The sequence below is a fragment of the Enhydra lutris genome, unplaced genomic scaffold (assembly GCF_002288905.1).
Source record: "Enhydra lutris kenyoni isolate GAN:26980312 unplaced genomic scaffold, ASM228890v2 scaffoldscaffold14, whole genome shotgun sequence".
Classification (NCBI taxonomy): domain Eukaryota; kingdom Metazoa; phylum Chordata; class Mammalia; order Carnivora; family Mustelidae; genus Enhydra; species Enhydra lutris.
The window spans coordinates 7,935,821-7,959,405 of record NW_019154098.1 but is presented as its reverse complement, the minus strand read 5'-3'; the positions used below and the strand labels follow the sequence as shown (position 1 = coordinate 7,959,405).

At 49.9% G+C, this 23,585-nt stretch overlaps 1 protein-coding gene across 1 annotated transcript in view; it reads right to left on the bottom strand.

The window, feature by feature from the left end:
* Window positions 1-23,585, bottom strand: part of LOC111146566 (zinc finger and AT-hook domain containing) — a 181,424-nt gene that overhangs the window by 143,358 nt on the left and 14,481 nt on the right. Inside the window, exon 2 of the mRNA XM_022502158.1 lies at window positions 7,673-7,849. Coding sequence (XP_022357866.1) covers window positions 7,673-7,849 — 177 coding nt within the window. The remainder of the gene's footprint in view (window positions 1-7,672; window positions 7,850-23,585) is intronic.

Below are 23,585 nucleotides of genomic sequence, written 5' to 3'. Positions count from 1 at the left end.
CTTCACGCTGACGTCAGTTCTTTCATAGCGCGGAAGTAGAACTGCGGGACCGTCCGCTACACTCCGCAGGAAAGGGACCACCGCGTCCCCACCTACAAGCCTCAGTGCGATCTGACTCCTGAACCAGACCACAGATGGAGGAAACGGGAACTAGGGGCTCTGAAGAGCAGCGTGCGCATACCACGTACTAAGGCACCGTGTGTACCACGCACTAAGGCACCGTGTATTAACATGCATTTATCACGTAACCTTTTCACAAAAAAAAAAAAAAGGGGGGGGGGAGCATCTTATGTCCCGCTGACAGAGGACAGAAGCCACCTGCCAAAGTCCCAGCAGGGCCTCCACAGTTGCGGTGCAAGCAGAGCCCTGCGTGAGGCGCCACGGGGGTAGGGTGGGGGGTCCAGTACCCAGGCCATGCTCCACGAGCCGAGCTGAGCACTGGGGCGCCGGCTGCATCCGCCCTGACCACGTTTTCTGCTTGTTCACCCAGAAAGCAAGCCGGCTACTACCTCCCCGGCCCAGAGTGGGGCGCCTCTTTGTAACCCGCACAAAAGCCCTGTGTGTGTCAGCCCCAGCCAAGGCAATCAGGTGAAGCCCCAGGACTGGGACCTGGTCCACCTGAGTCCGGGATGGGTGCTCTTTAACTACCCCCACACTGCCACCCGGGGAGGTTAGCAGGCTCAGGCTTCAGAGGTTTCTGGAACAGAGCACAGCAATGCCTGTGTACACACAGAATGACCCTATTCGTGGGAGCAGTCCAGGAGGGACAACACAGAGATTTACACTTGGACGTCAGCTTCCACCCTCAGACTAAAATCTGTGACCCCTCTCTGGCATCCCGTCCTTGATCCCAGAGAAGTGCTTTCCCTGCTGCCCTGCACAACTGCCTCTTTGCCTACCTGCGACCCCCCAGCCTGGAGGAGGGCCCAGTGGGAAGAGCGCCCCGTGCGCCCCGCACTCTCAGCACGGAGCAGAGCACCCAAGCATCTGACAGGTGCGTGATGTCTGAATAAAGAAACGGGGTGTGAGGGAAGGCAGAGATAAAAGGAGAAGAGCTCCACTGGGAGGTCTGAAAGGGGAAGAAGATCGCAGAGGCTCTCCAGGGACCCCCGTGAGTTCCAGCCCCAGCAGGTCCCCCTGTCCCAGCCGCCATCAGGATGAACGAACATGTGCACGCACACTCACCCACCACTCACACCCAAATACACACCCACATACATCCTCAGTCACAACCACACGCACGCACGTTCTCTCTGTAAGGCAATTTTTTCTTGGACACAGCCAGAGATCTGATGGGGAAGAGAGGAGAAAATGAAAGGTTCTTAGGCAGACCACTTCCTACATGAGCAAAAAAGATTAAAAGGCTATAAAATAAACCAAAGGATTTAGGAACCTTCCTGTTATAAAGGGAGACCAAAACAATAAATCAATTACTACTCAGTTAAAGGTTTAATTAAACCATTTCAAGTATCTCTCAAGTTAAAATGAATTGTGAAGGTTAAACCTGAATAGAAGTCATTAGAGAGAAACTAAGCTTCTGGAAGCCTCGAATTTTACGGACTCACAGAGAGAAAAAGGAAGACTTGGGGTTCTTAATGAAAGACTTTTGAAGAAATGTTCTCATATTAAGACTCTGCATTTAATTAAAGTCTTAAATACTTTTAAAAATTAAACTGTACAGGCAACTAATCTTCCCGTATGTGCACACCAAAAAAAGAGAAGAAATGTGTTCAAGAAAAATTTAAGTCAAAAGTCAATTAGTTAATAAAGGAAAATAATTTTTAAAGTAGCTTCGTAGTAAGAATCTGATTATACACAGAGCAGTACAAGAGCAGGCAAATGCCGTCAGGGCAGCTGGGCCCAAATCCCACCCTCCCACCTACTAACTGGGTCACCGTGAGCGGGTGGTTTTAAGACCTCCAGTCTCTGAGCCACAAATTCCTCAGTTATAAAAATCTGGGCTTCAGTAAGGAAACGGAAGACGCGGACAGCACTACAGACCAGCAAAACCTAACACTTATCTATGCGAATGTGCCACCATCAGTAGCAGACTATAAATTTTTCTCAATCACACAGGGAACAGTCTCTAAGATAAACCATGTTAGTCCATATATCAAGTTTCAATAAATGTGTAAGGGCTCAAATACATACAAACTATGTAAGCTGAAATTAGAAATAAATAACTCATACAAGTGAATGACCAAAAAAAAAAAAACCCAAAAAAAACAAAACAAAACAAAACATAACCCAATTAAGAAATGGGCAGAGGAACTGAACAGACATTTTTTCAAAGAACACATGGAGATGGCCGAGAGACACATGAAAAGATGCTCAACATCACTCGTCAGGGAAACGCAGACCAAAACCACAGAGAGATACCACCTCACACCTGTCAGAAGGGCTATTATCAAAAAGGGAGGAAATAACAAGTGTTAGAGAGGATGTGGAGGAACGGGAACCCTCTTGCACTGTTGGCAAGAATGCAAACTGGTGCGGCCACTCTGGAAAACAGTGTGGAGGCTCCTCAAAAAATTAAAAACAGAACTGCCCTACCATCTAGAAACTCTACTTCTAGGTATTGAAGAAAATGAAAACACTAATTTGAAAAACTACACACACATCTTCATTCACTACAGCATTATTTAAAATAGCCAAGATACGGAAGCAGCCTAAGTGTCTACCGACAGATGAATGGGAAAAAAAGTTGTGTTATGTCTGTGTACACACACACACACACACACACACACACACTGGAATGTCTCTTAGCCATAAAAAATAATGAAATCTTGCCATTTGTGACAACACAGATAAACCCAGGGAGTATTATGCTAAGTAAAATAAGTCTGAAAGAGAATGATAAATACCATATGATTTCACTTATATACAGAGTCTAAAAAAAACAAAACAGAAGTAGAGGACAAACAGGTGGTTGCCAGAGGGAGAGGGATGGGGGATGAGTGAAACACATGAAGGGGATTAAGAGGTGCAAACTTCCAGCTATAAAATAACTAAGTCATGGGGATGAAAAGTACAGCATAGAAGGGGCACCTGGGTAGCTCAGTCGGTTAAGCATCTGCCTGGCACTCGGGTTGTGATCCCGGGTTCTGGGATTGAGCTCTGCATGGGGCTCCCTGCTAAGTGAGAAGTCTGCCTCTCCCTCTCTCTCTGACCCTTGCCGCTGCTCCTGCTCTCGCTCGTGCTCTCTAATGAGTAATTTTAAAAACCTTAAAAAAAAAAAAAAGTACAGCATAGGGAAGATAATCGATAATATTATAATAACTTCAGTGACAAATGGTGACCAGAGCCATCACGGTGATCATCTCATAATATATAGGAATATCAAATCACTATCTTACACACCCTGCCACTATTGTAACATGTATTCCAATTAAAATTTAATTTTAATAAAGAAAAAACAGGGGCGCCTGGGTGGCTCAGTCATTAGACATCTGCCTTTGGCTCAGGTCATGATCTCAGGGTCCTGGGATCGACCCCCCGCATCGGGCTCCCTGCTCCATGGGAAGCCTGTCTCTCCCTCTGCCACTCTCCCAGCTTGTGTTCCCTCTCTCACTGTCTCTGTCAAATATCAAACAAATAAATAAATCTTAAAAAAATAAAGAGAACAGACATTTATAAATCTCAAAGATACATGGAAATTAAATGGTGCTCCTAAATAATGAATAGGTCAAAGAGGGTATCGAATCAGGAAACAACACTGAGATGATCAAGAGGAAACACGACATGCAAACACAGGTGGGATGCAGTGAGAACAGGTCCACAAAGCTGTAAATGTAAATGCCTGTGTGAGACACAGAGAGATCTCCCATCGGTAGCCTACTCCTCTAACCCAAGAAACCAGAGAAAACAGAAGCAAACCAAATGCACGCCAAGCAGAAGGACAAAAAGTAAAAATTAAACGAAAAACAGAAGATAGAAATCAAAAAACTGACAAACTTTTAGCTAAACTCACCAAGGAAAAAGAGGTAAGATTCAAACAGCTAAAATCAAGAGTGGAAAATGGAACATTACCACTCATCTTACAAAAAGGTGTTTTGTTTTGTTTTGTTTTGTTTTGTTTTTAATTCTCAGGGATACTGTGAACAAGTAATTATTTCCAACAAATCAGAGAACTTTGATGAAATGGATAACTTCCGAGGACACATACCACTGAAAGGAATTCAAAAAGCAACAGAACATAGTCACACACCTGTTGCAAGCAAAGAAACTGAACCGGTAATACAAAAACTTCCCACCCAAAGGCCAGAATTAAAGGGCTTCACCAGTGAATTCTATCAAACATCAAGAAGAACTAACACCAACACTTCCAAAATCCTCCAAAAAACAGAGGAGGCAGGGACACTTCCCAGCTCGTTCTGTGAAGCCACTATTATTCTGATTCCAAAACCAAAGACATCAGAGAAATGGCCCTCCATAAGATTTCTGAATACAAACCCTAATCTCTTCATCAAGGTTCCAGCAGACCAGCTCCACGAGCACATGAAAAAGGATTATGCAGTATGACTGAGTGGAATGTATCCCAAGAACAAAAGAGTGGTTCAGGGTATGAAAACCCAACCACGTAAGTCAGCGCATTCCTGGCACGAAGGGGAGAGAGAACACATGGTCATCCCCATTGAGGGACAGACCATGGCCGCAGGGCAGGTTCAGGGGGGAGACGGGCCTGGTGGGCTGGTTGTCGGGGAGACGGAGAGGAGGATGGATCTCAAGGAAGAGGGGGACCCAGGGTGGTGTCCTGAGCGGACAGCCATACCTCTCACTACCATCAGGAACAAGGGCGAGGACAGAAGACAGCATACGCGTCCCAGAAACCACTGATGCGCAGAATTCCAGGAGGAGATCTATCTGTGCTCTCATCACTTGCTCATTATTTATAAATGAAATGAAAAATTCAAATTATTTTATCTCATTCACATTTCATGTTAGTTGGAAGAAAAAATAAGCAAAGCTGAATAAAAACAGAATTAAAGCTTTGTAACCACCTTTCTCAACGTTGTCAGCCCATTAATCCATGTGACTTCTATCTGCCATATGAATTTTACATAAGAGATTTTATCCGTTCTTCTGAGTTTATAGAAGCTCAACCCCAGAGGCAACACTCAAAGTTCCTGACTAAAGCTCTGGTTCCAACTGTTAAGCCACACTCTTTGGAAAGCCAATGCATCTTAACCACTCCGCAGGACTGTGGCCATAGGGAATGTGGACGAAATCAGGGGTCCTCCAGTGAGGTCTGGACAGATGGGCCTTACTCACCCCCAGACTCAGTGGCAGAGGGAGGGGTGGCTGAACTGTAAGGCCCTGGCATTAGGCAGATTCTTTTTTTTTCCAGCTTTACTAATGGATGATCGACCAACCAAAATTGCATATATTTAGGTCACACGATTTGTTTTTTTAAGATGCACGACAAGATGGCTTAATGTACATATACACTGTGAAATGCTCACTACAATTGACAGGAGAACCATCTTTCTCTTTTGGTGAGAACACTCACGATCTACTCAGTCAGGAACTCCAAGTATACGCTACAGTACCGTGAACTGTAATCCCCAGGCTGCGCGTCAGATCCCCAGAACCTACCCAGCTCAGAGTCTGTACCTCTTGACTATCATCTCCCCATTCACCCAACTCCCGGGCAACCATCGTTCTACTCTTTGGTTCTGTGAATTCACCTATTTTAGATTCGACATTTATGTGAGATCATACAGTATGAGTCTTTCTGCATCTAGCTTATTTCACTTAGGATAATGTCTTCCGGATTCATCCATGCAGCAAACAGCAGGCTTTCCTCCTTTGTTAGGGCTGAATAACATTCCTGTGTGTGTGTGTGTGTGTGAGAGAGAGAGAGAGAGATCTTCTGAATCCACTCATCTGCGGACACTTAGGTTATCTATTGTAAACGAATCTGCAATGAACACGGTGCAGATCTCTCTCCGCCTTGTTGATTTCACTTCCTTTGGATACATTTCCAGAAGTGAGACTGCTGGATCACGTGGTAATTCTATCTTTACTTTCTTGAGGAACCTCCATCCTGTTCTCCATAGTGGTCGCACCAGTTCGCATTCCCACCAACAGGGCACAAGGGTCCCTTTTCTCTACATCCTCGCCAACCCTGGTTATCTCGTCCTGCTGAGGACAGCCGTTCCCACCACACGCGAGCTGAGCGCTCCCTGCGGTTTGGACTTGCATGTTCCTGATGGTTAGAGACACTGCGCACCTTTTCACGCACCTGTTGGTCATCTGTACGCCTTCTTCAGGAACATGTCTGTTCAGCTCTTCTGCCTGTTTTTAATCCGGCTACTCGGTAGATTCTTAATGCCACACTGACCTCCCTCCCCCTCCTCTTCCCAAAAGCAAAGACACTCAAATGGGCACCATCGGTTGAGATGTGATTACGTGGCACTTCCCACCTCGGACCTGCCTTCCCGAAGTGGGGAGAGGACAGATCCAGCCCCGAGGCCCGTGCCAGGGCTGAAGCGCCGCGGGCCCAGCTCAGCCGGCTGCAGGTGAGGAGACACGACGACGCCCGCTTCTCCTCGCTCGCCGCCGCCAGGCTCACCAGGGCTGGGTTTCCTCAGCTTCAGCTCACGCCACTCCCAGTAACCAGCAGAGCTTCGCCTAACTCCAACAACTTAAACCTCAGTCAGGTGTATTTCTCTGCGCTCCCTCGAACGGCCAGAGGGACTCATTAACCAAACATTGTCTGTCTGGAGTCGCTCCTCGCTAACGATGTCGGACAGAGGATCAATAACGCGGCTGCTGGGAAGCGCCAGTCTGAATCCGCCCAGGAACGAGCACTAGGTCATCCGTGCGGCTGACGAGTCCTGCCGCGGAACAGACCATCCTTCTGTGCAGGGGCCTGGCGGGGGTCCCTCGCCATATAAGAACGGTTTTGTGGGGGCTTTTTGGAATTGCCATGTGCAGCTACGCTTCCTCTACTCCGTATTCTCTTGGCCTCGGGGACCTCATTACAGCACCTCGGCGGCGTCTCGAGCCAGCCGCCTTCCGCGCCGGGGCCGTCCAGCGGGACACGTCTGGATGCTGCGGAAAAAACGGATCTCACTCCGCACGCTGCCTGCGGACCCGGAGGAGTCTGTGCGGATCAAAGGTTTACACGCTCGTTCAGGAACGCTGTGCCTCGGGTTGTGTATCCTTACACATTCATCACGCATGTTAGAATAGCTCCCCTTTATTGTCTTCCGTGCTGGGCGTCACCTGGTGCCACAGGCACATCCCGCCTGTGACAGGCACATTCATCTTCATTTGTCAGGTAAGCACGGGGAGGCTCAGAGAAGTCACGTCCTGTGCTTCCGGGAACGCAGCGCGCGGGTCCCAGAGCCGGGTGACAGCTCGTGCTCTGTACACTGTGGGAGGCTACCCCCTCCTCTCATGCACTCCCTCCTTCCTTCACGCGTTCCCTCCTCCTCCTACAGCCAGGCGCTGGAGAAGCTCCCGCACGGGCCGGGTGCGGTGCGCTCACACACACACTCCTATCCGAGCGGGCCTAGAGCTGGACAAGGACTAGCGCTCTGGGCTTCAGGGCCCACCAAACACAAACCTAGTGTCAAAGTACGTGTGAGCAAATCACCACCATCGCCACCAACAGGCACGTCCGTGGCCGTGGCCTCCCCCCACCCGGAACCCCAAGGCCCCTTACCATCTCCACTTCTGCTCCGGTTGGTGGGTTCAGGTGTACTCAGAGGTCTGAGGGGAATGATGATTTCATCCACATTAACCCCTTCTTCCGTGTGCTTCTCAGAAACGTGGGACAGTAGCTCTGACTGGTTGGGTGAGAAAAGGTTACAACATTTGCACATGAAGATGGCTGTGTTTTCTGTAAGGAAAAAAAAAAGCAAACTATGTTATTTCAACCTAACAAAAACAATGATTACTTCCAATCACCGAAGAAAAATACTGAAGGCTGCCCTTCTGAGCTGTGGCCGGCCTCCAACAGACTGTCCCTCTCGTGGACGCCTCCAGACCAGGCAGCTCACTTCTAACTTCAGGTGGCCCCAGTCGCCAGAAAATTCATTCTTCAGTCCTCCTGGCTAGTGTCTAATGTGGGCAAACCCTGCCCTCCCCGCCCGCGTTACCCAAATATACCCAACGTCCCAGATTCCAGCATTGACATGGCAAGGTAAAAAGAAAAAAAGAAAAAAAAAAGTAGGAAACTGCAAAACCAAAATCCAACCTTCAAATGAATGAACCTCACTGACAGCAATTAAGTGCTCTAGCTAGGCTCTCTCAAATTAGGTACAAGGAAAAATTGATCAAAACAGCATTTCTCAAGAGCCAAGACACCTTTCGCTGGCTGGTATACGGACTAAAAACAAGAAGAATGGGAATCTGTTGATTTTTTTTTAAGCCACTTAATTCCTATTTGAAAGCATTACCACCATTCACAAATATTTACTAATAGTCCATTACTTTCATCCCATTATACTAGGCAGGAAGATGTAATGGGAAAAAGCTCCTTTCTGAGTCTCAGATAACTGTCGGTACATAGAGGAATATTAAATTCAGGATCAAAAAACTAATTAAAAGCTAGCTCTTTTTTTTAACAGCGCAGAGGAGAACCGGATGATGGAAGGGACACCGGCTTTGAAGCCCGACAAACCCAGACTACATTCCCAACCCCGCTGGGAATGAAGAAGCTGGGAAGCGCAGCGACCTTCAGGAGGTAGTAATACCCCCGGGCTGCCGGAATGCACTAGGAGAGGCCGCTCCCCGGCCAGCTGGGCAGTGGGAACACCGTACACCACAGCCCTGACTCAGTCCAGCTCTCCAGCTACCACGTACCCTCGCCCACACCCACACTCCCTGCTTCCCCCCACCCTCACCAGCCTCACGGGGACTCAACCCTGCCCGGCAGTCACACAAGGTCTCCGGGCCACCTGCTCTCTCTGGAGGCTGGACAGACACATGGCAATCCTGCAGGAGCTCTAGGCCATCTGCTCTCCGCGGACGGTGGACAAATGCTTCTTACCGCGGCACTCCCGCCTCCCAGCCTCACACTGGGCTGCTGACCTTGCTTCCTATGCCCCCACGAGCCTCCTCCCCCACACCTGCCCACCCACCCGCATCCTTCCCCACCCGCCCCGCCTTGCTCCTGTTGCTATGACGGTCGGCACCTGCAGTGCCACGGAAGGTGTGTGTGTTGTGGGAGGTGGGGCGGGGGTCCGTGGGGGCAGGCCACCCCAGCGCGCGCAACATTTCTGTCACTGATACTGTTTAGTACCAGTGGCTCAGGGACGTGAAAAAGCAAAAAAGCAGGCCAACATTTAAATGTCGTTACTGCTTTAAAATTCTCTAAAGACAACACAACCCGGGACGCCTGGGTGGCTCAGTTGGTTAAGCAGCTGCCTTCGGCTCAGGTCATGGTCCCAGCGTCCTGGGATCGAGTTCCGCATCGGGCTCCTTGCTCATCAGGGAGCCTGCTTCTCCCTCTGCCTCTGCCTGCCACTCTGTCTGCCTGTGCTCGCTCTCTCTCTCTCTCCCTCTGTCTCTGACAAATAGATAAACAAAATCTTAAAAAAAAAAAAAAAAAAGACAACACAACCCTTGTGCCTACACCTGGGAAGACCGAACCCACAGCCCACCCTGGAAGGCCACTGGATACGTGGGACCTGCGTGCATGGAACCCCAACCCCTCCCGCCCAGCGACAGTGTTCCAGAAACTTCTGCTTCTCTCTCCAGACCACCAATTCTTCCCCTCTGCCACTTGCTGCATGCTTATCTTTCCTGTCTTAAAACAAAAATCTTTCTTGATCTCCACCCCCCTGCTCTCCCCCACCCCATTTTTCTCTTCCTCTTTGCTGCAAAACTCTCCGACCAGAGAGAAAGGCAGTGGGCCAGCCTGACGCTGCCCCAGTGAGGACAGAGCCCTTTGAGGCACTGAGGCCGCAGGACCAGGTCTCCCTCTGGACCCAAAGGAAGGTGGAGTAACGACCCACGAGAGTTCATCCCTACCAAACAACACTGGAAACAGAAATTTAACAAAGCAGAACATTGCTTCATCAATGAAGATCTCTCATGAATACTGCCAATCGATATTTTATTTTTCTCCAAGAAATGCTTTATTCCTAAGGAACCCGAAAGGCTTCCCGTTCAAACACGAAGAGATTACAGAAACAATTCTAGTCTTTATATGAGGCCATGTTGTTTTCGACGTGCTTCCTGCTGACCCTACAACGACTCCACGATTTAGGCAAAACAGGGTTTGTAAAGCCCCTTCCACGGGCAAGGAAACGGAGCCTGAGAGAGGAGAGCGGCTCGCCCGAGTCACGGTCGGCAGGGAGCAGGGAGCAGACTGTCGGCCACCTGCTTCCGACAGGAGCTGAGTGTGGCTACACACTGGCGCGGCGCTCCTTCAGGTTGGGCTAAAATGCTCACCGTGGTGGCCCACAGCGTCTGAATGACAAGCCCCGCCAAGAGCACAGCCCCCGCATCAGCCATCAGTTTCCTTTGTGCTCATTCCAGCGCGTACTGGGCAGTGGCCACGAGTGGACCCCCCAGAGGCCCCCGTCACAGACACAGCTCGGGCGTGCAGCCCTGACTGCACGGCGACAGGGACACGGCACACCCCAGCCACATTGAACAGTTTCTACGAAGCTACTTCCCGACAGACTCTACGTGGTACTGACTTCTGTGATGCTCTTGGGAGAAAGGGAATCCAGTGACATTTAACAGAGCAGAACTTCCAGTGACTGCAGCATTTAAGTGTGAGGTTCAGGGACAGGCACACCAGTCCCTGTCTGGAGACCAGATTAATGAGACGACGTCTGCATCTACACATGACAAAGCATGGGAAGTAAGCATGTAAGTCAGGCAGCTGTTACCTGACTATTCCACACCCCCTGAAGGCCGGGCTGGCACCTGGCCTTGGCCCACACGCTTCCCATGCCCGTAGCTCTTTGGGTAGGCAGATGGAGACTAGACCCAGAGCTCCCAGGGGCGGGCATTGAGATAAAGACATGTGTGACCCAGGAGAACCATCACTTCACCGAGGGTGGGGGCGGCCGTGAGCCTGTGGGCCCCAGGAGGCGGAGAGGCTGGCCTCCCCACCACCCCCTGGCCATGCGGCCAGGGAAGCAGTGAAGGTGGAACGCAGAACTACCAGACCCAGGCCCCCGGTCTCCGTGGTGCCATGTGGCCCTTTCCAGGTCAGCACTGGTAAGGGACACAGCCACGTAACTGCCAATAGGACCACACAACTACTCCCCCATGAGCTATGCCAGTGGGTGGGTGGGCTCTGTGTTGCCACCTGCCATGCAATCTTGGCTTTCTATGTTTTTTCCCCAGATTTTATTTTTAAGTAATCTCTACACCCAATGGGGCTCAAACTTACAACCCTGAGACCAAGAGTCACAGCGCTCCCACAACTGAGCCAGCCAGCCCCCTGATGCAATCTGGTATGTTTAAGGGCAGCTGGCCCTGGAAGTCCAGACAGAATATACAGTGTTCCTCCTTGAACATCATCTGTGACTGTCCCCAGACCGCCGACCGGGAGGGAACCCGGGCACTCTCTGGAGATGCCCAGAAAGCAGGGTGTGAACAGCAAAATGCCAGAAGAGGCAAACAAAGTGTCGGCTCAGGCCGCCTCCCCCAAATACTAGGAATTGTTATTCCACCAAAATAACAACAAAGGAGCTCTTTTCATTTTTTATAGGGGACTAATATGGAAAAATGTATCTTATACCCTGAAATATAATCATAATTATGTTGTCAGCTAATTCTGATAAAGATGCTATAATTTGGATACATTTTTAGGTCCAATTACTGCGCACTCATCCTCAACAAAAGGATTCAAAGAGAAAACTACATGTTCAATACAAGGAAAATCACAGAAGTTTGGAGTTTGAGTGTTCCATTTCTATGAACTATTTGCCAGTTTTCAACAGTTACTCTGTACTATTCAAAAGGATAATCTTAAAATAACTGCATAAACAAGTCCTAATTTCTGAACTCTGATTTGCAAATACTCCTGGCCAGGAAAAACTACATCCTGCCCATGACCTCTGACTTCCGCCTGCTCACTACCGCCCTGCCTGGAGACCCAGAGATGGCGGAGCCTCTGACCCCACTCCCTGAAGAAGGTCATGAAGGGGCTCGTAGGTCCTGGGAGGTTGGTTAGGCCCCTTTGCCACTGGGAAGGGTCACTGGGGGCCAACAGGTCCTAGCCCTTCCTCTGTCAGCGGGCAGCACATGTGTCAGCTGAAGCTGGCCTGCTCCTGAGGGACCCCTCGCCCCCAAAAAAATCCCAGGCCCTTGGATAAAGAGGCAAAGAGGGTCCGCTCAGCTTTGAGTGGATGCCACGTGCTCCACCCCGCTCACAGGACGGCCTGGCCCCAGCACACAAGGGCAGCCTTTCCCTTCTGTTGTTCTTTCTAAGTCCACCTCCTCTGGGAGGTCAAGGTGTGATAACCAGAGCAAGGCAGGATGCAGGCATTCCGGGGCTCCTGGCCCTATAACAGAGCTGCTTCTTATGACTCTTATCACTGATGACAGAAGTTACCGTATGAATACACGCTCATCATGAAACAGCTAAACAACATGAAACCCCACAGAATAGAGACAGCCCCCTTATCATCCCCTCTAGAACAAGGGCATCACTGACCACTTTGGTGTGTATCCGTCCAGACCTTTTGCTGGGAGACAGGGAGACTGAGAAACCTCATGCGCACCCACCCTTTCCCTCCCCTTGGGGGCCCCCATGCCCTGGCCCCTCCACACCCCCTTCCCTGGGGTCCTGCTCCCAGCACTGAGCTCAGCACATGAGCTGCCCTACAACAGCCAAAGCCCAGCCCCCAACCCTGCCAGCAAAGGCCAAGCCAGAAGCTAGGACTTCCACCTGACCCCGTGGTTAATGAAGCCCCCTTCCTACTCCCTGCTGGGCCGGGGTCAGAGGTGACGCAGTACAGAGTCAGGACTTTCTGTACCTCCTTACCACGGTGATGGAGGCACTCCTGCCCCTCCTGCCCAGCAGTGCTGGGGCACACCTTTTCCACGGCGTCCCTAGAGGCCGAGAAGGGAGCCTGGACTTCTACCCTCCCTGGCGGTGACAAGGCCATACCCCACTTCTCCACCAGGGCAGGGTCAGAAGAGTCTGCTAAAACAGAAGATTTAAATAAGATCCAGACTCTCATAATATGACACCAAAAATGCCCAGGGTTCAATCAAAAATCATTCCTCGTAATTTTTCAAGAATCAGGAAAATCTCAAGTTGAATGACAAGAAACACTCAAGACACCCACACGAGATGATACAGATATCAGAATTATTTGACAAAGATTTTAAGGCAGCTATCACAGAAACAGTTTAATGAACAAGTATGAACACACTTGGAACAAATGCAAAGGCACAATGTCTTCAGCAAAGGAAGAGAAAATATAAGGAAAAAACAAATGGGAATCTGAGAAACGAAAAATGCAATCACAAAAACTCAACGGATGGGCTCAAAACAGAATGGAAAAGACAGAAGAAAGAATCCGTGACCTTGAGGATAGAACAAGAAATAGCACACAATCTCAACAGTAGGGAAAACAGAAAAAACTGAACAGAGTCTCAAGGATGTGTGGGACCATAACAAAAGATCTAACGTGCACATCATCAGTGTCCCAGGACAGGAGAAAGACAGCGGGGCTGGAAAGTATTCAAAGAAATAATGGCTGAAGATTTCCCAAATCTGGCATAAGACCCAAACCCACATTCTGGAAGGTCAGCAAACCCCTACCAGGATGAACCCAATGGTACCTGTGCCAAGGCCCACTGTCAACAAATATATGAAAACTAGAGCCAAGAGAGAACTGGGAAAACAAGCTCCTGTGTGAGAAGCCATTCGAGTGACAGCGGATTTCCCATCAGACACGATGGAGCCACGAGGAAGTGGCATTTTGTTCAAGAGCAGCAAGGAAGCAACTGTCCCCCTAGATCTCTGCATCTAGCACAAAGAGTCTTCAGAAATAAAGGGGGGAGGGTGCCTGGGTGGCTCAGTGGGTTAAGCCTCTGCCTTCAGCTCCAGTTATGATCCCGGGTTCCTGGGATTGAGCCCCAAGTCAGGCTCTCTGCTCAGCGGGGGGCCTGCTTCCCCTTCTTTCTCTGCCTGCCTCTCTGCCTACTTGTGATCTCTGTCTGTCAAATAAATTAAACAGAATCTTAAAAAAAAAAAAAAGAAAGAAAGAAAGAAAGAAAGGGGGGACCAAGACATCCCCAGAGGATGGAAAACTACAAAATCTTGTTGCCCAGAAGACTTAACCTCAAAGAATAGCTAAAGGAAGTTCTCTAAATAGAAAGGAAATGATAGAACAATGAATCTTGGGACATCAAAAAGGGGAAAAGTACAAAGGAAAATGTAAAACTATGGGTAAATACATCCGATTTTCCTTTTCCTTTTAGTTTTCTAAATTATTTTGACAGCTGAAGCAAAAAGAGTAAGTCTGTCTGATGCGGTCCTCAATGTCTACGGAGGAAACATTTACACTGTGTTATGAACAGAGGCTAAAGGGGGTGTAAAGGGTAATGTTCCTACTCCTCACTCAAACTGGCAAAACGTCCACAAACAGTTCTGCATCTTGACCGCGGGGGCGGCTACCTGAATCCATATACGTGATAAAAACGGACAAAACTCGGCACGCACGTCGTCCATACCGCATCGATCTCTTGCTTTGGACGTTGCACAACAGTTAGATGAGATGTAACCACTGGGTCGGGACGATGAAACGGTCTGGAGATGCATGGTGCCGACGGCTCCCAACACAGGAAATGGGCTCAATGCAACTAAAAATGGTCCCCATCCGATCCCAAACGCCCTACCTGGAACGGAGGAACATGGTGCCAGGAAGGGTGGAGTGAGGCGGCGCTGCAGACAGTAGGGGTCAGTCCCGGTCCCCACGCCCACTGCTGGGGGATGGCGGAGTGATGAGGGCTCTGAAAGGCCAGCACCCCAGGTCTCTATCAAGCAAGTCCCACACCATGTGTGCTCATCCCCTGCAGAGACCCGCCCAATGCCATCCACCCCCCGCTTAGCGACGCTCTGCTGGGGACACAGTAGGCGCTCAATAAGTAAATGTTAGATGAACTGAGGACTATAAACACGCTTAAACATTTATCAATACCCACAAGAAGACAAAATGCTACATTACTAGACTATTGGATTACTCTATTTAAAAGCTTTAGTTTAGAAAACTGTCTTCCTTCCTCTCCTTGATTAGTATAAATCACCCCTCTGCTCTGTAACCATTTTTACATGGACTGATTAACTTTGAACAGAGTCCAACAGTCAAAGCTCCGATCCCATTAAATTATCTATCTCGTAAGAAGACTAAGCTGGCAAATTCTTTCAGAATTTTTGTTTTCTTGTTTTTCACTTGCCCTTAAGTTATTAAATTCATAAGAGCTGGCAGCTTCCCAATGGGAGTGGAAATATTTTAACAACATAAAGCCAGATTGCTGTCATGGAATCCAATGTAATGAGAAAAGTCTCATTGTGTAGCTTAGTGCAACTTAAAATACCTTTCTCGTTCATCTTCAGGAAGAGGGGCCTGGGTTAGGACAAACCATTATTTTCCAATTAGCTGATCTGACAGAGCCTTCACCAGCTGTGGATCCGCCACATACAGCATCATCACCACGTTTCCTGAGAACCTGCTGTCACCAAAACGCAGGGAATACAAAGAGGAGTAAGTAGAAGAGCCGGAAGCTCCGGTCAACCACACCCTCGCAGGGCTCCACACCAGGCTCACACTGGGCGCCCTGGCTCTTCACAACAATCTAAGAAAGAGGTTTATTATTGTATTCCGTCAAATCTAAGACAACAGCTATTATAAGAGGCACGGATATTTTACATACTGTTCAACAAGATAAAAACACTGCCAAATAAGACACACTGGTTTCTTATCACACGGATTGCAGGATACCTCCTGATCTTAGAGACGCTACGGTGTGAGTCTCTGAATCAGCGAGACTGGGTGACACTTCCAGCTTCCCACAGAAGCACAGCTCAATCCCGGGGTTGGGGAGGGTGGGTGCGCACCCGAGAAGGCCTGACTCCCAACCTTGCTCTTATCCCAGAAGGCCCCACTTCCCCTCCTGCCACCCCCAACGCACACTGGGGCTGGGGGCCCCACATTCAGGCTTACTTCCATGACATACTTGAAACCCTGCTTTCCAGAAAGAGAAGGCAGATGTTTCCTGAGTACCAGGCACTTTCACACTCCATCACGTTTAATCCTAATGAGAGGGCTGATGCTAACATGTAAGACACCTCCTTGAGGAAGGGAAATGCACCCCTTCCTCAAGACACTAGCTCCCCCTGTCAGAAACTGGTCACAATATCCTGATTTTCTTGGAACAAGACACTCTATTACCATTTGCAAAAAACTGTCATAAGGAATATACAAAGCTATGAAGTGAAAGAGTTCCCTTAGATGTGCTGCCCTGAAGCAGTGTACAACCTGCACAGCTGTACAAAAAGGCCCTGCTACATAAGTCAGCCACATAGATACTGCTATCCCATGTTACAGATGAGGATGCTATAGCTTGTACAAGACAATCAAATTCAGACCTGCATAGTTCCAAAGCTACTTGGTCAGCGCTTCAGAAACTTACAACCTGGGAAGGATCACAGGCTGTGCGCACATGCGTGTGAACGTGTGTGTACATGCCACAGGAGAGCACGTGGAGAACACAGAAATCCCAGGGCTGAGGCAACTGGGGAAGACTGCTCAGGAGAGGGAAGTGGACCTGGTCCAGGAGTTGGTGGGACAGCAGGAGGCCAAAGGAAGCTTCCACAAAAAAGAAGCAGAGGTCAGCCAGCCAGTGGGGGTAGAACCCAACCCTTGAAAAGCCTTGAGAGTAACAAGGGGGAGAACAAATTCAAGGCAGGGAGGCACACAGGGATGCCTCCGGGAAGTGGGCAGCCACCTCTGGTCCTCGGAAAACCCACCACGGAAGCCTGCCACACAAATCAAGTCTGTGGGTTAGATGGGTCCTGAGGGATTCTGAGTTGGAACTCTGGAGAAAAGGCTTTCCATCTGGGTGACTGGGGCCTGCTGTTCGCCTGCAAGGGAAAGCCAGGGAGCGGGTCTGAGGACACAGAGTGCAGGCTCCAGGCTCACACCATCCGGCCCCAACACTCAGCAGTACGGACTGGCTCGGGGCAGGGGGGGCAGGGGGGGAGATTAGAAAGACCAGGTCTTTCTCCTTCACAGACTCGGGGTTCTTCAAATCTTCCACAGTCATGATTACATGTGTAATCCGAGAAAGAAGGGAGATTTTTAAACCCCCCTCAAACAGATATTAGAAATAAAGGGAGAGTAAATGACAAAATAAGGTCTCCCCTTGGGGAAGGAAGACACTGATCCCAGGCAGCTTGGTCCAAACACTGGCCAGAAGAAGGGAGGCCACAGTTGCGGACACTGAGCAGGAGACACAAACTCCGGACACAGGACAAACGTTTCCTGTGTCTGATGATGTTTTGGTGTTTCTCTTGGAGGCAGCGTTCAGACATCTGACTGGGCGGACGAGGGTGGCTGGGGTCATTACGCCTCATGCCTCTCTGCTGTTCTCTAATGAAATGTTAGCCTGACAAATAACAGTGCATCGTGTTCAGGGGTGCCCAGGTGGCTCAGTCAGTTAAGCGTCCAACTCCTGCTTTCTTTCGGCTCAGGTAACGATCTCAGGGTCGTGGGATCAAGCCCCGCGCCAGGCTCTATGCTCAGTGCTGAGTCCGCTTGAGATTCTCTCTCTGACCCTCCCCCTGGCTCATGTGCATCCTCTCTCTCTAAAATAAATCAATCAATAAAATCTTAAAAAAAAAAAAAGTGCATAGTATTCAGCTGACCAAAAAAGAAGAAAGGTGGGGGGGAGAGGAAATTGGTTTAACCAGTAAAGCAAGATAGATTCAGACTTGGAATTGATAAGGAAAAAGCTTCCTTGACACAGAAGAGCTATGCCCACCACAACGACACGCCTGGTGGGTGCAGAGAGCCAAGGCATGAAGCGCCAGATTCCAAAACTACAAATGGGTGGGCCAGGTGCACAGAGGGTCCGGATTCAGGGGAGGCTGGACAGGACAAGGCCCCGGAACTCCCACAGCTGGATGCTCTGGGAACGTTCCCACATGTGCGCCAAGAGCAGGGGAGGCCTGAAGTGGCCGCCTCAGCCTCCCCCCACTCCCTAGGAGAAGAACAGTATTATCCTGCCTCCTTCGCTCACAAAGACCTTGTGTCTGTGATGGCACCTGACCTGTGAAGGAGCTAAGTGTCACCCCAACTGCCACCACCACCATCGCCATCATCCTCAGTCTATGGAGGAGAAAGATAGGGCTCCGAGAAGTTAGCCAGCTGCCAAGGAGCCTCTCCAGATAAATCACAAAGTCAAAACCTGACCAAGACCTTCCAATGGGCCACCCGCCTGGCGGCCAACACTGTGCTGGGACAGACGTGTTTATTTCCTGGGACACAACATCGAGTCACTGCAAGGAATGCAAGCCCAGGTCCCCAGCCCACAGCCCGCATCATGGTTACAGAGACTTTTCTAAGGATTAATTACAACTAGGAAGAGGAGCTACACCAAAAGGGGGACTTCGCTCTCCGTGTGTGTGTGTGTTCTAATTCACAACGGCAATTCACTCCAGGGAGCAATATGCTGGGAAAGGAGCACGCCAGACGTGGGTGCCACCCCCTCCCCAGGGCTACACAGGTAATAAGCATGCCCGCTGCACAGCCTGGCAACAGGGAACCACCACATGCAGGACCAAGAGCTTTTTTTAGAAAACACACACACACACACACACACACACACACACACACACACACACGCTCACACACACACACATTAACAAAACAAAAACATGCGTTGTTACCAACACACAGGAGAAAGGAGCAGGTGCCATACGCGTGCTAGCAGCACCCTCTGGTGGTCCATCAGGGCACTGCAGCCTCCATGCACGGGGCAGAAGAAGTGTTCCACAAGGAAAATGTGGCTAACCTCTCCTGATCCCTAATTCTGGCAGGCACCACAGTTTGCCCACACCCACTTAACCTTCTCATAAATCCAGAGGGGGAGGGGCCGATGTCTCCCCCCCCCCTTTTTTTTTTGAAGAATTTATTTATTTGAGAGAGAAAGAAAGAGTGTAAGAGCCCAAGAGCAGCAGGAGGGAGAGGCAGGCTCCCAGGGCAGGACGCGATCCCAAGACCCTGGGATCATGACCTGAGCCAAAGGCAGACACTCAGGCGACTGAGCCACCCAGGAGCCCCTCTGCTATCCCCACTTTAGATGAGTAAGCCGAGTCCAGGGAGGAGACTGCCAGGTCATGCAGCGGGGGCACACACCCCAACACATCCCAGGCCCAGTGCCCAGGCTAAATGAGTCACCACGTGACATTTACTGCTGCTTTTTGAGTGGGGAGAGGACCCGTCCCGGCAGCCCAGTCCTGGCCAGCCCAGCAGGTGAATCAGACCCAACACCAACCAGGGGCCCTCTGTCCTCATCGCAAAGAACCACTGCCTAGCCAGTTCTCAATCTGCACTAAAGTTATTTTCAAGTCTTACGGTGCTCTCCTATTTACAGCCATAGTCTGTGTGAAAGAAATGCGGCTGAGCCGAAGAAGCCTGACTCAGAAGACAGGGGAGCATCCATTCCCACGGTGTACAAAAGCAACACGATTCCTCTTGCACTGTTTTGAGTCGGGATGGGGTTACCTACCCTTGGGCAGGTGCTGGGTTCGGGGGCTTCTTGGATATGGTGGTTCTCTGCTTGGATCCACAAGGAATTCTGTCTGTGAACTCATAGACTTGTCTATTCTATAAACACCCTTCTACATGTATTCTATATATCAACTTGAAAAAAGCAAATTTTAAAGGAAAAAAATGTAAGGAAAAAAGCAGATTCTGATTTGCAAGTGGATCTCTTATTTAAAATGACACAGGAGGTGAGAGAGAGGGCAGCCATGACGATCAGACCCGGGCGTGAAGCCTCCTCTGCCCAAGGAGCCGTGCGTCCCTGGCACCTGTGGGTCTCCTGAGGGTCTGTTTCCTCGTCTGCTGTGGGGGCACCGCACAGGACCAGCTCAGGAACCAACACCTCAAAGACCAGCGGTAGGAAGTGCACCAGCCTGAGGCAGGGCCTGGATACACCATCCCCTACTGGGTCCCCCTGACCATATGACAGATTCGGTGGAAGTCTGTGAATCTCTACAAGTCCAGAACAGAAGTGGCCCTCAAATGAAACGGGGTCTTTGAGCCTCAATGACAGCGCCCCCTGGGCCCAAGCAAGGGAGTGGACATAGTCCCACCCGACAGCGCCTCCACTACAGCCCGCAGGCCCTACAGGCATCTGCCCTCCCGCCCACACCCCACACCCACAAATCATCTCCCAGGTGCCCTCCCAGCTCCGAGGATGGGGGGGCTGAAGCTCCAATAGGGGCGCGCCCTAATCTGTGGTATTATCACGCCCCTCATAAATGCTGATGAACACACCAGCTTCTGTAACTCACCAAGTTAAGGTTTTTATTCAACGGGAGGGAGAAATCCTATGGGTGTTCCTTTGCTGGAACTGGATTAACAAAATAAGATAAGAAATGCTCAGGATCAGCTATAATTAATGCTGGGCCAACAGTTGCATTATAATTTTATGCATACACATTTCTTCCATGTTGAAAGTTGGCAGAATTTTTTTAAGCTATTTTTAAGCACTCCCCGAGTGCGAGCCTCGGGCAATGGAGTATATGCGCGTTTAACATAATCCAAAGTGCAGAGCTGGCCCCCTTCCTTGGGAAGGCACCACAAATAACACGCGTGAACAAGAGCCCACTTCTCTAGCTCTCCACTCTCCACCCTAGCAGATCTGTGCGAAGATCTGAGAACGGGGCGGCGGGGGAGGGGTCCTCCCGTGCAAAGGATGGAGGTGGCCCCAACTGCATCTCTGGGATCATTTCCACATGAAACACGAAGTGTGTGACATCTTGCAGAGTTTTACAGGACATCTGAGGGAGAGAGCAATGCCCACGGTGGCCACCAGGCCTCTGACTTCCCAGTGTTCGGTTTTTTTGTTGTATTGGTTTATTTTGGTTCCTTTGTGTTTCTGAGGAGTCTTTTATCTCACTTCTGAAGGGAAAGGGCTGCAGGTCCCAAGCTCTGGGTTCACACCCCGCCCACACCGCAGCTTCCAAGCGATGGGGCAACTTTTCCCTTCCCAAAGCTGCAGGCACTCAGTGAGAGGAGGCCACTGAAGCTGCCTGCTGACCTCATGAGGACAATGGCGGGGGTGTCATGGGGAACCAGTGGGAAAAGGGCTTTGCAGGCAGCCAAAAGCGGTGTAAATGCAGAACAGAACTGGTTCTCTGAAACCCAGGGCAGTCGGGCCGGTCGACTAAAGCTACAAACCGTGTGCTCGGTGACTCCTACCACTGGAACTATCCCGTAGAGAAGCCAGCGTGGGGGGCCTACACACACACACACACACACACACACGGGCACACAGATGCACACGTGTATATAACACGTACCTGCATGTACATGTATTAGATGCACGTGGCACGCACGAGCTGTGCATGCATAATGTGTGTGCGGACACGTGTTATCCACACACGTACACGTGTAACACAGATGCACACACTCACACATGCTTCCCTTAGGAAAAGAAACGATGCAGGCAACTCAGAAGCTCTCTGAGGGATGGACATAAACCACCCAGCGTGAATGACGACAAGGAGTAGAACCCAAGGCTCTGGGAAGAAAAAGCACCACAAGGAGGGCAGAAGAAGTTGGGCGAACAGGGAAAGGAAGCAGAGAGGCCAAGACTCACACTTCCAGAGTCTGAGACAGACTGGCACTTGGGGGACTGGTTGGGGGACCTAAACGGCAGGAGCTGGGGACTCCGCTCCTGTGTGGACTCCGCTGTGGACAGACAACCTGGTGGGGTTCCCCAGCCTCCTCCCTCCCCGGCAGGAGCTCAGATTCTACCCATGGTGTCTTCCCTGCTGCACCCCAAGCCACAGGGGAAGGAAGAGCCAGGACCCGAGGAATCGGGAGATGCCGGGTCACTGTAGCCCATGTCTAATGACCAGGCCTGTTTTCTGATTAGACCTGTCCAGCCCTTGTTTCCTCATTCTGCTTCCCACATTATTCTGAAGAGGAACTCAGCTTCTTCTCAGCATCACCCCAAGTACACGGCCTGGCACCCATCAGCAAAGATGCCACCTGCCCGGTCCCCATTCCTGCTGCCTACTCACGCCCCACCGCTGGTAACCCGGGCAAACACAAAGCCCTGAGAAAGGCTGGTTCTGGCCCAACCCTTCTCCTGCCTGGGCAAGGCTTCAGTTCAATGCACGCCGGCCCACATAAAGCAGGGGTGCGAGGCGGCAGGAGGGGAGGGAAGCACACGGCTACATTTTCCGGGCTCAAGCTGGACAGTCTCATGGGTAAAGCGGGCTCGTAAGCACAGGCTCTCAGGGGGTTAGAGAGGGCTCAGCACATGTTCTGTGCTATCGTGTTAGGAACTCTTCCTGCCCGAGGACCGGCTCTGGAGGGACTGCTGCTCAGCCACCAGGGCTCAAGACACCCCTGCAAGCCTCCGCTTGCCTACAGGAACAGGAGCCCCGGTGTGATTTCAAACTCTCTAGCAGCCACAGGAACACAAGAAACAAGTAAAATCAGTTTTAACCACATGTCTTTTGCAATCCAGGATATCCAAAATATTACCATTTCACTTATACTCCATGGGTAAAAGATCGATGAGAAATTTCATTCTTTTTCTTTTTGTACCAAGTCTTCGAATTCCAGCATATATTTTCTACTTACAACATACCAAAGTTTGCACTAGACACAAATCCAGTATTCACTTTGTTTCCAGAACCCCAGGCAACTTTCCCACTGCAGATCAGAGAATCGTGGCATGTGGATTCCACTCCCCCGCATCCAGAAGGACCGGAAAGGGCCTCCACCACCCCAACATCTTTGGGACCCACCGAGTTAGGAAAACCTACACAGGAAATTAGTACATTTAGACCTTGTCGACCAGTCCCCGTCCACAGTTACAGGAGAGGGAGAAGACAAATGGGTATTTTCATTTATTACTGTCATAGGCTGAGAAGCTGCCTGTCTACTCCAGGATCCACAATCAAAAGAGATTCAATAAAATAAAAGCCTGGACAGGAACTGAAGGCAGACAGGGAAAACACGCAAATCAACTTCAAATTGTAAATGCCTGCGCTACTTATGAAAGCCTGAGATGAGTCTCAGTGATAAATTAGTCTGAACTTGAAAATTAATTCTTGGAGAAAGAACTGTCCTCTAATATCCAGCCATGCCACAGTTTTTTGTTTTTTTGGTTTTTCTGCTTTTTGTTTTTTTCAAATTCCAGAAGAGCTTTAAATTAAGCAGGAAGAGCCAGTAGGAAAAGAGTTTTCCAAATCCCACCAGCCACCACCCCCGCCTACCAAATTGATCCTGCCCACTCTTCCTAGTAGCTAAGATGTGAAGTAAGTATTAGGTATATTCTCCAAATGCCTGGGCTATTAGGGAAAAAAGCCCTTTTTAACTTATGCTCATTAGCTTCATAAAACAACATTT